The 15,816-nt window shown below is 36.7% G+C and overlaps 2 protein-coding genes and 1 long non-coding RNA gene across 11 annotated transcripts in view; 1 reads left to right on the forward strand and 2 right to left on the reverse strand.

Annotated features, from left to right (window-relative positions):
- Window positions 1–15,816, reverse strand: part of LOC137496713 (uncharacterized) — a 473,958-nt gene that overhangs the window by 323,074 nt on the left and 135,068 nt on the right. The window lies entirely within an intron of this gene.
- The window catches only part of diaph3 (diaphanous-related formin 3), a 478,885-nt gene that overhangs the window by 187,177 nt on the left and 275,892 nt on the right, over window positions 1–15,816 (forward strand). For 5 of the 9 annotated variants that reach the window (XM_087272225.1, XM_087272219.1, XM_087272221.1 and 2 more), the window contains 2 exon segments: window positions 8,632–8,916; window positions 12,955–13,069. In XM_087272225.1, coding sequence (XP_087128351.1) covers window positions 8,632–8,916; window positions 12,955–13,069 — 400 coding nt within the window. 9 annotated transcript variants of the gene reach the window in all.
- On the reverse strand, window positions 606–6,042 carry LOC559910 (uncharacterized). Its single transcript, XM_087273936.1, has 11 exons — window positions 5,740–6,042; window positions 4,715–4,841; window positions 4,372–4,612; window positions 3,991–4,264; window positions 3,709–3,886; window positions 3,510–3,586; window positions 3,222–3,402; window positions 2,865–3,113; window positions 2,569–2,740; window positions 2,337–2,485; window positions 606–2,199 (listed from the first exon to the last, which is right to left on the reverse strand). The coding sequence occupies exons 1-11, from the start codon at window positions 6,016–6,018 to the stop codon at window positions 2,030–2,032; spliced, it is 2,097 nt and encodes a 698-aa protein (XP_087130062.1). The 5' UTR covers window positions 6,019–6,042; the 3' UTR covers window positions 606–2,029.

Raw genomic sequence — 15,816 nt, forward strand, 5'->3', positions numbered from 1 at the left:
AATTCAACAAAACGGATCATCAAAATTAAGTGTGAACTTAACTGAACTATAGAAATGTATTTAAAGGGCACATATTTTAGCCCTTTTTTGAGATTTAATACTAATATTATGGTTCTTCTGAGTGTGCCAATATAGGTTCAGATCAAAACGCAATTCAGATATGGTTATTATGCTGTGTTAAAAAGTGTAAATTTAGAGGCGTGTACACGGGTTGCTGTTTTGGGGTGTGTTGTTTAACATGATAATGAGTTTCGACTGCCCGCCCAACGTAACAAGGGGGCGGAGCCAAGAGCGCGTCTGCTTTGTGCACCGCGTCACAGAGGCAGACAGTAGGAGTCATCATGAGTGAGAGGAACACAATTCAACCCTACATATATGACCCAGACTCGGACACAGATCAAGCAGAGTCGACTGTTGAGGAATCTATAATCCGAATGTGCCAGAATGTGTCAGAGTGGTACATACAAAATATTTTATGTTTTTGAATACTTTTACAGCCGCTATGTAACTATGCATGCGCCATCCGTAATTTGTTTGATAAAGTTCGCGAACGTCATGCGTTACGTCAAACACAGACAAGACATAAAGATATCCACAGAGATAAATTTTGCATTGGTATGATTTATTCGTAATTCATGAATATTGACGTTGACAAATATTGGCAGGTGCTTGTGTGGCAATTGTGAAAAAATGCCAACTGAGGCTGAAAATGTATGCTGCAGGGAGATACCGCAGGTAAATTTCCAGTTTATGTTAACGTTGCTGCTCTAAAGACATCGAATGAGATAATAAACAGCATAACTGTGTCGTGTAATAAGGTTAGAAGACGAATGGATCAACTGGAAATGCAACCCTCGTGCATGACGGAGCATCCAGGAATGGATCCCGTTTGCTTCAATATTTATTCCTTGCAAAATGCATCGAATATATACAAAGCAGACTATGGTCCCCTGCGACTTCGTGGAGTGCAAAAGTGAGTTTAAATAAATAGAAATAATAGCAGGTTACCTTGTTCATGATCTGCATGCTCGCTTTCTTTTTAAGCACATTAACGCCGTGTAGTCAATAAAATAGCGATAAAGTTGGTTTTATATCCGCACATTCAGAAGTCCCTGTATTGTTTATCATGATAGTTTAAACATTCGATCGTATTTAGCATGCAAGTATGACTTGTAAACAACATTAAAACTATTTACTTGACTGTAAACAATGTTGTACTTTGTCATTTGCTGCTAATACGATTTCCCTATTTTGAATTTGCAAAGAATACTTTACTGAAATGATACTATTAAGGAGAATGTCCGAATATCTGAATATAAAACCAACTTTACCTCAATGTCAATAAAAATGAAATACGTACCGTTTTTTATTGCTGCTATTTCTGAGATGACAATTTGAATGACTTCATAAAAGGCTGAGTAATGCATGTACTTTTTATTGAAAAATAATTTTAAATTCACTAAACATTAATATATAAACTCTTAAAATATATAAAAATCAGTATGGCATAGAAACATCAACCCTTCAGAAAAGATGCTTCAATTCCTTAGTCATATAAAAACTTTATATTGAAGTATAAATTAAAATGTGATGGCAAATATAAAATGTATCCTTGTGCAAATATAAAATATAAACTCCAAGTTGTCCCTTTGTTGAATGAAATACAATTGTCCATGAACATTAGAAAGTACAGTATATCTACAAACACATACAAACATATCAAATATACATTGGCAGTTGAATAAACAAAATATGACTTCTGAAATTTTGTTAAAGCTAGTTATTTTATAAAAAATAAAAATGTATATGTGATAACTCCCAAGTTCAAATTGTAGTGCAATTTCTAAAACAATGTTTCATTATTATGTCTCTGTTAGACAGTGCCGCTTTTTGGCTTATCGGAGCTTTGTGAGCTGGTGTTGGGGTTTCCTCGGGCGGAGAGTCCGTGTAGTGATTCCTGCCTGTGTGGTGCTGAAGATTCGAAGACAGTTTCCTGAAGAGCAGGGCAGCTATGTGGGTTTTAGGATCGCTATTGATTGAAGCGGGTCACCCTGCTGGAGATAGCCTCCTCCATCTCAGGTAGATCGCAGGCTGATGATAGAGCAGGTGGTATGTGAATTCCCAACACTTCATCAACATAGGGTGATGGGTCCACAAACACTTGGTTGAAGATGAGGTCCAGCAGCTCTTCTACATAACCTGTGCAATATAACAGTTATCTCTTTAGTAACTTAATTTTGTATTTTGAGTAGTGAGTTTTCATTGTGAATGTAAAGTGCAATTATTTTTTTTATTTATTGAATTATTAATAATACTATAAACATTTATATACATACCGAAAGTTTGCTGTGTCTTCACTTCTCGGACCCTATACTCTCCTTTCTTTGCCTTTGGAAAAGCAAGCTTGTAAATAGGTTTACCAGTTGCTGATGTGGCCTGGGGACGCCCGGCATTTTCATTGTAATGCAGTGCAGCCAAGTACAACCTAACAAAAAGAAAAATGTAAATGACGTACCATGACAAGACTGTATAGTATTGTAAATATTAATTTCTGATCATTGGCTTTACCTGCATAGCATCCCCAGAAAAGGGAATACCACATTTTTGGGTGCAAACCGCAGTATGACGCTGTGGAAAGCTTCAACAGTTGACGTCTGGTGGTGAGGACTTAGCTTGGCCACATCCTTCAATATTCTCTTGTTAGCGAGAACTTTCTCCAGCTTATAGAATGGCATCGTTGCTAAACAAGCAAAAATTTAAGGTATTAGAGTCGAAATCAAAAACAAATCTGAACAATGAAACAAGCTCTATTTTGAATTAGTTTTAATCGCAAAGAATATTTTATATGTCTGTATACAACTTACCAGCCGACAGCCATTTGTTCTTGTCTCTGCTTATCCGTTGCGGATGCAGACAAGCCGGAAAATTGGGGTCTTCATGTACATGTTTGTCTTGTACATGGTTTAAGATAGAGGTCCACTTTGCCACTCTTTCAGGACCTGTTGTGGATGATGCAGCAGTCCAGTAGATGTGGTTTTTGATGCTACGTAACCATTTACGCAACTTCTCACAACCCTTTATCTGGCATATCTTGTCCAGTTTTTTGGAAATTCCTGGAATTTAATGAAAAAAAGACATCAACACAAAAATAATAATAAACATGTAAGAACTGTAAATAGCAATTTAATCTTAAGTAAATTAATAACTGCTAAATTACATACCTTTCTCGATATGCCACACATCGTAAAACTGAGTGACATTTCGATCCCTGAGGTATTTCTGTATTTGAGGATGTCGGTCTGTGATGATGCATTCCAGACGAACACCGCGGGCATCCAACAGGTCAAGGCTTCTCTTTAGGCCTTCTTTTTCCATATGGTAACTGCCACCCACCTCATTACTCTATAAAATTTTAAATAAGGTTAAAATATATATATATATATATATATAAATCACACATTTTCAATCCAAAATATTATGCTAGTTCACATAATACTTTTCTGTATTACCTGGACTAACTGTAGGTCGACCACTGTGTTAGTTGCAAGGTCCATCATTGTATAACTCCCATACTTGGCCGAGTGACCTTCAAGAACAAACCGTACATAATTATTCTAAACACATTTTTGGAATAATTGTAATGTATTTCATATTTATTTTTTTTATTAGACTGTATTGAATTAGAAATTAAATCTTTTGACTAAATACCTGGGGAGTCAGCCCTCATATCTCCTCCAACAATCACATTCTCTCTTCGACTGAGCTGTTCTAGCATTTCACTCTGCCAATTTCTCCACTTGTGGACAATAGCAGGTTCAATGCAAAGTCTTGCATGACGGCGAAATGAATTATATTTAAAAATGTGTAGTTTCATTGCAGCAAATACCTGACAACAGAGAGGAGAATTTTTAGTACAATGTGCATGCACCCTGTGACAAAATTTATATTATGTTTCTAAAAGAAATGTGATAAATTTTGATAGATAATTACCTTTTCAACTACAAAAAATGATGCACCGCTCAAGTAGACTGCAGCAGAAAGATGCAGGTTGCCAGCTGGAGTACTACCAATAATTGGCTGACTGTTCCATTTTCTTACAAACTCGCAGTGTGGGCAGACTTGCTGTACGCTCAGAAATGTCCCAAGCCTTTGTGACTTTACATCACATCTCCTCTGACACACTGGGCAGTCACTGAAGAGCTCCATGAGGCATGTTTCATAGACAATGAACTTGGCAATGTTATGAACTGGGCATTCTTGGATTCTGTAAAAATAAATATACACATTAACATAATAAAAAAAAAAATTATGATGAATGTTATGATGACAATACACAATCTGTCAAATAATTTACATAATGCATAAACTCACGACAAGTCTGTTGGTTCAGTTGCAGATGTGCATTCCTCTGCAGGGTCAAATGTCACATCCGAGTCTTGGGCTATAATTTTTGACTCTGTCAAAGTCTCTTCGGCTTCTTCTTCTTCCTCCTCCTCCTCCAGCTCCAGACGAGGTCTTTTTAGTGAAGGTTTGAGGGGTGTCGAAGTCATAAACGCAGTAGAGGACGCTGATGGCACAGTCAGTTCAAAACTGGATATTGTTGTCTGGACACCTATAGTGTAATTTTATGATTAATCTCATTGCACGTTTATAAAGATAATAAAACACGTTTCTAATGCAGCAACTTAAAATAAACTGAGAAATTTTAACTTACTTGTACTCCTGCGTTTAGCCTGAAGCGTCCTAAAAGACAACTGGGTGCCAACACTGTGTAAAGATGTGTGAAAAGGTTCTGTCTGGCAAGCTACATCCACCTTGTTGCTCTTTGTCGACGTCGTGGCCTTTGTAAGAAAACATACATGTTTTAAAATGACCTTTATTTGATTAAAACATACCGATCTTATTGTAAACAACTGCAGACCACGTGCAAGTACAGTGGAAAAAAATTACAATAAACATCCCACATACAAAACAAACTTTAGCTGTAACTTAGTCAGTGGTAATGCTTTATTACAATGTTTAATTTTTTCTACGGTTTCTGTTTCTGATGGCTAAAACCCCTTTATGTACACATTACCACTTAAAGATTCGAGTATTTAGACTGTTTTAGAAAAGCACAATAGCTGTAAACGCGCAAACATCCGAAGTAGCTTTAGCCGCAGATGCTATTTATTTCTGCTTAACATTACAGTATACACATTACAACAAACATCCCACATAAACAACAAACTTTAGCTGTAGCCAGTACTGGTTACTGCTTTATTACAATGTTTATATTTTTCTATGGTTTCTGTTTCTAATGGCTAAAAGCCCTTCTTGTACACACCACCACTTATAGCTTCGATTATTTAGATTGTTTTAGAAAAGCATAATAGCAGTGAACACGTGCAAACAAACATCCGAAGCAACTTTAGCGGCTTTTAACTTTTAGATGTTATTCATTTCGGCTTACGATTACAGTACAACAAACATTTAACAACAACAAACTTTAGCTGTAGCCAGTGGTACTGCTTTTTACAATGTTGCTATTTTTCTACGGTTTCTGTTCCTAATGGCTAAACCCCCTTCATGTACACACTACCATATGCAGCTTCGAGTATTTAGAATGTTTTTGAAAAGCACAATAAGAGGTAAACACGTGCAAACAAACATCCGAAGCTACTTTAGCCGCAGATGCTATTCATCGGCTTAACATAATTAGAATACTAAGGCTAGAAGTACATAAAATGTAATACTTACTTGAAGTGAGACAGGATCACGTATTGTAGGAACTGATCCAGTTTTCAAAAACAATTTACTCGCGAATCCGGAGTTGTATTGTCCCGCGTTCTCGAGGCAGTCTACGCTAAAGTGGTTAGCGCAAACATACAACAGTTTTGGTACATTTTCAGGCACCTTGTCTTCAAAGATAAAACTCAGCCACTTAAGCCTCTGTTGCTCATTTGCAGGAAGACGGTGAAGGCTCTTGTGCTGAGCCTTACATCCTAAAATAGCACAAGGGTGTTCTCTCGGTGGCATCGCTTCGACGTTCACGCTGATAATGGCGGAAACGGCAAACGCAGGATATGTTAATACGCGCAGCTGTCAATCAATTCGGTGGGCGGGGGGAATCGCACACCTACGTAATGGTGCGATCGATTTGAAAACAGCTCCAATTGGCCGACCCTTTTTTTTGTAGTTAAATTGAAAAAAAAGGACTGGGTGTGTTCATATCACCCCAGTATGATGGTCTATACACTATACCAACACACAGATCTGTCCAAACAGCTTGAAAAGAAGATTTTTTACAATAGGTGCCCTTTAATACTTTATACAGCGTGTAAACATCTTGATGGTTCTGTGGGTCTCTGAAAGCATTTGAGAGTTTGCTTGGTTGTATTTTGGATCAGTTTCATGCTGGAATTTCCACCCTGGTTTCATCTACATCATCCTAATAATGTAGATGTTGGGCTGAAGCAGCTGATATTACTTCACAATGACAAAGGGCAGAGGGTTGCTGAAGAGCTACTGAGAGATTTCAGCTGCTGTCTGGGCTTTCGCTGCCTTTCTACTTGTCCCTTTCTTGTGTTCAATACTTGTTCCTTGTGTCATTTCATTTTATTACCTATAGCTTAATTTATAGACTAGTTTAATTTGTTTTCTTTACATAAATGGATTCCTTTGGTTGTTACCAACATCTGGGGAAAATTTCAAGTCAACGGAACTTTTTGCAATATGTTTTCTGAGAAAAATGATGACATGTTCAGTACTTTTCCCCTGCTGTATAGATTATATATTCATCAGTCAACTTTGAATGCTTTGTATTTTGTGCATATTTTAAGTTAAGTATTATACTCTTACCATTCATTTTGCAAATTTAAATAAAGTAAAGGTTAAACTCTGTTTGGGAACTCTTAAAGAACATCTTCCACCTTCCCTCAACTCTGCCCTGAGACTCAGGACTTTTCGTTTTTTGTGTAAATGGATCCTGAACCCCTCACACTTACATGACAAATAGGGCATCAACTGAACAGTTTGTTTGATCAATTGCTTTTTGGCTCACCAGGCTATCGTCGATAGAGCAGATCAATTCCTAAATAATGGTGGCCAATGAGCGAAGTGAAAGTTTGGAGTACAGGCAGTTAAGCTGATCCATCTCTTTGGGGTGCGATCGTTTGCAGCAACGCAAAGCGTAATCACCCAGTCAATTCTCCACATATGCAGGAGCGTCAGTCATGCTGACTCTTAGCCTGTGAATTATCTAGAGGCCGGCATGTGCGCCGTTTGAATTAAAGCACATCTACTTGTTCAATAAATCCCCCCCCCCCCTTTCCACACCCTTGCAGCTGTTTGCCATTCAGGTTGAATGGAGTGAATACACCAGAGTAATGTATCTTACTTGTTTTCCCTGAATGTTTGATGGAGATTTGAGATGGAGGTGTTTTGAGTGGGGGAAAGGGTTATGGCCTTATTAATCTTTTATATTTACTTAACTGCCTGGGCAAATCTGAAAGGACAGGAGCTGCATGTCTCAGTTGTATACAAACGTAACCTTGCACCTCAAAGGATCGTTTATTTTTATTTGATTTCTTAATATCCATTCAGTATTGTCATAAGAATGCCTTGAACTTATTACTGGACTGACCCTTTTGGAGTTTGACTGGGTTTAAGGGTGTTACACAGTTATGGAAATGATGCTGAAACTTCGCATGCTATACTTACCAAAATGTGCTCTACTTTTTTTCCATTCTTGTGTTAGATAAATCTATTTACTGAATTCACTTCACCCCCAGAAATGCATTACAGCTGTAGCCAGCAGCATTCAAACCTACTTGGGTAAATATAAATAGAATTATGGTCCATATATTAGGATGGGGCTAAAACATTAGCATAAAATCACTTTTTTTTTTGTTTTCTTTTGTTGTGATCTGACTTTTTTTTTGTTGCTGTTTTCTTCTCTTAATTCTGTTCAATTACATCTTTTGCTGTCCTAGTTTTTTTTTACTTCTGTTGTGTTTACTTTAATTTAATAATAAGTAGCGCTTCATGGCTTGTTAATCTCGGGTATCATAAATGAACAATCTTAATGCTCATTTGTAACAATACTGTTTTGCATAATTAATTAGAGTTAATTAGTTTGTTCGTGCAACTTAAATACCCCCATGTGGTGAAAATGATTTTTAAGGTGTTTAACGGTGTTTGTGTCTGGTGTTTTTAATTAGCTTGAAGACAAACAATGTTTAAAATCATCATTCAGCACCATGCTGAGTGTTTTCTCCTAAAAACTGCAGCGTACCAAAGATAATCTCACAAACATGGTTTGAAACTTCACATTTTTTACCTTATTATATGAATATATTATTTTAAGACCAGAAGACATTATTTTCATTGGAAAATATAATTAAATGTCATTTTAAATATCAGTTCAACACTATATTTAGTAAAGATGTATTAAATAGTCATAATGGAGAATGAAGGCTCTTATAATGTTAAAAAAGTTTAGAATTTGAAGCAAACTGTAAAAAAAGAAAGTAACAATAGGATTAAAAACTGACCCCAAAATTTTAGACTGAAGTTCTTTTACATTTTAAGAAGCTGTATTAATTTAAAGCATTGTTCTCCTGTTTGTTTATTTTTGTTCCATTTTTTTAGTTTGGAGCTGTTCCAGGGGTCTTACCATCATCCTCATCCACATTTCCACCTCCCCCACCTCCTCCTCCTCCACCATTTGTTCCTGGAGGTCCAGCTCCGCCGCCCCCTCCACCTCCACCACCTCCACCAGGCTGTGCCTCCATACCTGGGATGCCTCCACCCCCTCCACCTCCTCTAGGACTGGGTGCACTGACATCCGCAAACCAATACATCCTGCCTTTCGGCCTGAAACCCAAGAAGGAGTTCAAGCCTGATACCTCCATGAAGCGCCTCAATTGGTCCAAGGTAACATTTAAACAACTTTATTTCTTAAGTCTCTAACTTTACTCCAACCCTATGAAGAGATCATGAGAATGCCATGAACTTATTGCTGGATCCCTTTGGAGTTTGACTGGGTTTAAGGGTATTACAGTTATGCAGTTGATGCTGAATGTTGGTAGCATTTTGACATGGAAACTTGATGAATCTATTTACAGAATTCACTTCACCCCCTAGAAATGCATTACTGCTGTAGCCAGCAGCGTTCAAGCCTGCTTGGGGAAATGTAAATGAAATTAGGGTCCGTCCATATATTAGGATGGGGTTAAAATATTAGCTTAAAATCACTTTTAGTTTTCTTTTGTTGTGACTTTTTTTTTTTTTTAACTTTGCAAACTACTTAATTACATGTACTTTTATTATATTCTTGTATTTGATAAATCTATTTACTGAATTTACTTCAACTCAAGAAGGAAATTCAAGCCTCATATCTCCATGAAGCACCTCAATTTGTCCAAGGTAGCATTTTCTGTACCATAAACAACTTTATTCTTTAAGTCTTTAACTTTATTCCAACCTCTATGGGAGACCATCCTCCTTTTGTGCTTAAACAAGGTTTAGAAAACAACATAAAATGACAGATGTTTGCAAAGTAACCGAAGAAAACTACTTGTGTTTGCTGCCAAGCATCATTAAAGGAAATGTTGCTCCACTGTGAAGGATCACACTTTTTGGTTGCTTTTTGTTTATCAGCAGATGTTGTGGTGCAGTGTAGTTGGAGTTGTGATAGTTTATATCATTACAATTAATATTTAATCTCTGTCCTTTTTGCCACCATCATACAGATGTTTTTAAAAATTCCACCATATGCTTCATCTCATCCGGAACCTGTTTGTAATTAGCCATTAGGAGGACACAAAGAGGCTTTTTTAAACAGCTGCTTGAGAAACCGACGCCATACAATATTCATTGCTCCTGACCCAAGACTTTTATCACTCATTAACAAGAGCTTCGCAGCTTAGGAAGCCAAAGACCAGACAGCTGGTGCATCATGGGAAACATGCCACCCTGCGCCCATCAGAGGGGCAGAACATAGCAGCACGTGTTCGATTAATCACACACACACGGTCGGAAACGTGGGTTAATCACTTCCACTGAGAGGCTACTCTTCAGGCTCATGTTCAGTCCGCTTCCTGATTGTTTGATTTCTTTGAACGTGTCCTCGTGGAGCAGGCATGAAGAGCTATTGGCTCAGGTATTTGGCAGGAGTGTGAGGTCTGTTCATTAGCACAGCCGGTCTCATTGATTAGCCTTTCAGTCTTTATCTCAACAAGAAGACTCCATTAAACTGATCATCCCACAATGCCCTGCTCTTTCCCCAACGTTACCAGGGCTTGTTTTCACTCAAACAGATTTGATCGTAGAGCACCACTAAGGCCCTGTTTCTGCCTGGTATTTACATGCATTTTCAGTCATCTGATTATTATTGGGCTGACAAAACATGTGATCAAGTGTGTGACTTTTGAGTTTGGATTTATTTGACAAACTTACCTCTTATTTTGTCCTGCTCTCTATCACTTTTAGATGAGTACTCAGTGTGAAGTTTGAGCACTGTTAAATGATTAAACATGCTTGCAAAGAATGTGAGTGAGCGGGAAAGCAAACAAAAAACATCATATTTCATAATCTGTAACTAAATACTCTATGGAAACCTTGTTTTGGAATGCTTTCTTGCATATCCCATCTACAGTATGTATGTACTGTATGCAGGAAGTCTGCTGGGTCTTAAAGAGTCTTAAAATGTCTGAAAAACACAATTTTAGACCTTTTAAAAGTCTTAAAATCACAGATATTTTGTTTTGTAGGTCTTAAATTATTTTAAATAGGTCTTAATTTTTCTCTGTCCAAGTAATTTAGAGTTCAGACTGCATGATTTTAGCCCCGATATTGACTCACCGACAGGTTTTGACAAATCACAGATAAACTGGTGCTCGTTTACATGAGTAACAATCACACAGTGAGAACGATCAAAGACACAATTCAAAATAGTGCCATGTGAATCATGTGGTTGTAAGACGTAGTTTTTGGACCAAGACAGCTTTGTAGGCGATACTTCCTATTGTAAAGTTATGCAGTGTGAAATCCCATGTCTCCGATCCATCTTGCAGTGTAAACACAGCAATAACTGAATGCTAGCTCAGATAGTCCTGCAGTGTGAAAACATCTGTGACGCCACTACTTTGAAAAATCGGGCCGTTTGGCATAAAAACACCCAATTGAGCCCGCATCCATCGAATCACCAACAATCCATCTCAAAAAAACTTTATAACTTTACTAATAACAGAGCAGCAAATCGCTTTACATTATCTTCCATTTATACAAAAACTATTTACAGAAGTTAGGCAGAGTGGACATTTTTTTAATAATAGGCATTAAACTTAAGGGTTAAAGTATAAATAAATTTGGACCAAAAGCCAACAAATCTAATCAAATTTTTGATTATTTATGCAGTTGACTTCATATTTAATGCACTTTTAACAAAGTCAAACTTGTCATAAAAACAAATTATGTTGAGAAAAGTGTATACAATTAAGTTTAACATTTAACATTTGTGGATAATGATAAATGTTTTTTTTGTGGCAAACATTTGGAAAAAACCTTAATGTTTAGCTTTAATTTAATTCATAAAGGTTTTAAAGGGTCTTTTAAAGTCTTAAATCTGACTTGATGAAACCTGCAGAACCCCTGTGTATGAGGAGAGTACAGTACAGTAGGTGGTCTTTTGTGTCTGTTTACACATTTTTCTCCACACATTCCACACTTTTTTCAACATGAACATAAGCGCTTATCTGTAATTTGATTCTCTTTCATTTTCTAACTTTATTTACTTTAAACAGAGTTTTCTTTCTTTCTTTTCCTCTCTTCAAGATTTATGCTTTCCTGTTCTTACTTCCAGATTTTCTTCCTGACTTTATACATCTTTTTGTCATCTTAAATTTTTCTTTAATTCTTTCTTTTCTTGATTTTTAATACTTTTTTTTCAATATTTCCTTTTTCATTTTGTTTCCATTCTTCTTTTCCTGTTTCTTGCCTTTCATTTTTGTCTCCTCATGCATACACCAGGCTGTACATGAGGCCTTAAAGTCTTAATGTCTTACGTTTCAAAAAACACAATTTGAGGCCTTAAAGTTTTAAATTCACTGAAATATTTTGTTGTAGGTCTTAAATCATGTTTAACAGGTCTTAATTTTCCTATTTCCAAGTAAAGCTGCCCAATCACAAAAAATCCATCTCAAAATGATATTTATATATATATATATATATATATATATATATATATATATATATATATATATATATATTTATTGCAAAGAGATTCACAACAGCTGTTGACATGTTTACAGCAAATTGAAATCATAAGCATGGAAATAAAACTAAAGCAACACATCCCTTTACATGATCTTCCATTAATACAAAATCTATTTACTGAAGTAACTGGGCCATTAGAAAAAAAAAATATTCAGTGTTTAACACTATGTAGTCTAAAATTTCTTTCATAATGGTCTAAAAAGGATCTTAAAATCTTAAATTTTAAAGAAGCCTGCAGAAACCCTGATACACATGCCCTTTAGTTTTTTTCCCCTTCTATATATTTAGTTCGTCTCAACTTATCTTAACCTATTTTGTCTTAGACTGATCACCAGTTTGGTCACCTCATTGCAGTGCTCCGTGTGTTTAGGCATGTTTTTGTATGATGATGTCTGACTGGAGATCTCGGCCTTGTGTTTTCGTGTATTGAGATGTTCGAGAATGAGTCTCTCTGGTGCTGCATTCAGCCGTCACACGTGCTGACATGTAGGAGAACAAAAAAAAAAAGACCAGCACTAGAACACAGTATGAATATTTGAATAAGTTTCCTCTTTACTTTTTCATAAACCACCTTACTGTTTAGATGCCTCACGTTGCCTAGCAACTCCTGCATCCTGACCTCCCATGATGAGTGATTACGATATCAAGCCAGATTCATTTTATTTTTATTTTTCTTTGTCTCCTCTTTCTGTGTAGATCTCACCCCAGGAGCTGTCCGAGAATTGTTTTTGGGTCATCGCCAAAGAGGATCGTTATGAGAACGAAGACCTGCTCACCAGGCTGTCTGTTACCTTCGGCACACAGCGAGTCGGTCAGTCTATTTTTACAGTTCTGTGTGGTGCGCATTGCATAAGTACATACTGCATTAAGCATAATTAAATGTTTAAGGATCGACAGTTGGATTTTTTTTTTTAGAAACCATGTGGCAATAAGAAGAAAGCAGATTTATTATTTCTAACCTTGAGTTTTTTTCTGACTGTGTGTAGCACCTGCTGCACTGCATATTTTGCTGAATAATTGCAGTGTTATTAACAAATTGCTGAAGGTTTCTGATCCCTACAGTTCAACCTTCAGGCTCTATTTTGCACATTTCAGCTGATATTGTTTTGTTAATATTTTATAATAGCATACAGCTCAGTAAAGAGGCTGATATTGAATGAGGAGACAACAAACATCTGTATTAGATCATATTGGAAATGCACAGCTAAAATAGTATTGCTTTAACTCTTAGATAATAACGCAGAGCTGTTTAAGTCAGCTCATTTTTATTGCACTATACAATATTAACAGGTGAAAAAGTAGAATAGTGTCATTTTTAATTAGTGTGTTACAACATTATGCTCCTCCGCAAGATATGTTTGTCTGATCAAGTCAGTTCACTGTTAATTCCTTTTAGTTTAATATGACCGTGTTTACTGAAGAATGTGATTCAATTGTAAGGTGGCTCTACTGACACCAAATAAGCAGGCCAAAGGAGGCCTTGGCAAGAAATGGGCAGAAAACAGAAGCTTTGAGAGAGTTCAGGTTTAAGGTTATTGCACACTGAATCAAAAATTTCTGTATGTTAAAAAAATTAATTCGACCTCACTTTGTGTTGGTCGTATTGACACACACTGTCTTCGAAACCTTCATCTATCCTAAAAAGAATTTGAATCAGGTTTTTTTTCCCACACCCAACAAGAGGTGTTTTGACAATTCAGGACTGTCATACAAGCAAAAGGCACAATCCAGATTGGCATTGGAGAAATTAATATAATATAATACAGATGTTCTGTGGTTTATTGTATGCTAGTGTATTAGGGTTGTCACGATGCTGGAATTTGGTACCAATTGATACTGAAGTTTTAAAAACATCCATTTCCCGCTGACATTTGAGCGCTATTGAGCATGTTGTTAAACAGCTCTTATTTGCCATTGTGTTCACATGCTCAACAGAAATTACTGTGATTGGCTGTGAAGGTCATCAGTTCACCGAACTGTTTACTGAGTGTAACCACAGATATAGCGATACTGGAGTGTCTCAAAGTCTTGTCGATCAGCTCGTTTGTCTATAAGCTGACATATGAGCGATCCGCTGTTGAATCGTGGCTTTAAAACGATACAGTTTTCCTGTATCTGTGTTTACACTCCGTAAACAGCAGTGAGTTTGGTGAACTGATGACCTTCACAGCCAATCACAGTCATTTCTGTTGAGCACGTGAACAACATTGGCAAATCACCATTGTTTGAGAACATGCCCAAAAGCACTCAAATGTTAGCAGTTTTCAGTATCGGTTGGTACAGAATTCCATTATCTTGCAACCCTATAGACGAATTACCATGTTTGTAAACATTCTGGATGTACGCACAGCGATGTGGCAGATGGATATTGGGTCCCAATGAATATTGGCTAAGACGAAATAGCCAAGCATCCAGCCCCAAATGTACAATCTCATTGAAAGTGTTTTAACAAGAGAGAAGTTAAAGGCCTACAAGTCTTTGGATGCCAACAATTTTGTTCCGTGTTGTCATGTGCACGAAATAATGCCCATGATTACCAGATTCAAAATTTGTCATGCTAAAAACCGAGGTTCTGCCTAGCCAAAGACAAGGAAAAAAGACGGAGCTAACGTTATACAAGGCCTGGGTAATCATCAACAAGCAAAACTACTGCATTCTGACAGCGGACTACACCTGTTCGGCAGGTTATGTGAATCTACACATAGATGTAAAGTTGTTTTACCTTCGGACTTTCTCCTTAATAATATCATTTCATAAAAATATTATTTGCAAACTCTAAATTGCGAAATCATATTAGCAGCCAATAACTATTAAAGTACAACATTGTTCACAGTCAAATAAACAGTGTTAATGTTGTTTTCAACTCACACTTTCAGGTTATTTCAGACTGAATATTCAAAGTGCCGTGGTAAACAAAATAGGGAGTGTGTCAACAAGTTGTAACAGAATAAATGTGTGAATATAAAAGCAACTTTACCTTGATAACTTACACTTTCATGTTTCATTCTTAGTATTCAATGTCCACAGTTTAATTAACCATATGTAACTGGTTTTGCCGAAATCATTGCTGCAATCAAAACATTTTTATGTGTATGATTCAGCATAGCGTGAAATTACCTGATATAAAATGAGAACTGCAGAGTCCAGCATTTTTAATTTGGTCGTCATTTCATTCAGCTCCCTTTTAGCCAAAAACGTCTGCTGTTGACATTAAAAGCCGTGTGGTGTATCGTAAATGTAAAGTTTTCTATTTTTGGCATGTTTACTATTGCCACCAGTCTCTCTTTTCAACCGGGGGCCCGTGTGATGTCATATGTGACATAGGTTGGTAAATCTATTGTGTATTGTATGCCAGCATGGTTTGGTGTGTTAGTCAGTTTTCGTGTGTCTGTCTTTGTCTCCATACCTTAGTCAAACTGCCAGTCTATGTTCATGATCAATTGGTTTACAGAAATTGGTGGTCTTCATTTCAATATGTTGTTCAAAGTAGAGATGCACAATATATTGGCGGCCATATCGTTATCGGCTGATAAATGAGTTTTTTAAGATTATCGTTAT

Source organism: Danio rerio, chromosome 11 (genome assembly GCF_052040795.2).
Source record: "Danio rerio strain M-AB ecotype USA chromosome 11, GRCz13ab, whole genome shotgun sequence".
NCBI lineage: Eukaryota > Metazoa > Chordata > Actinopteri > Cypriniformes > Danionidae > Danio > Danio rerio.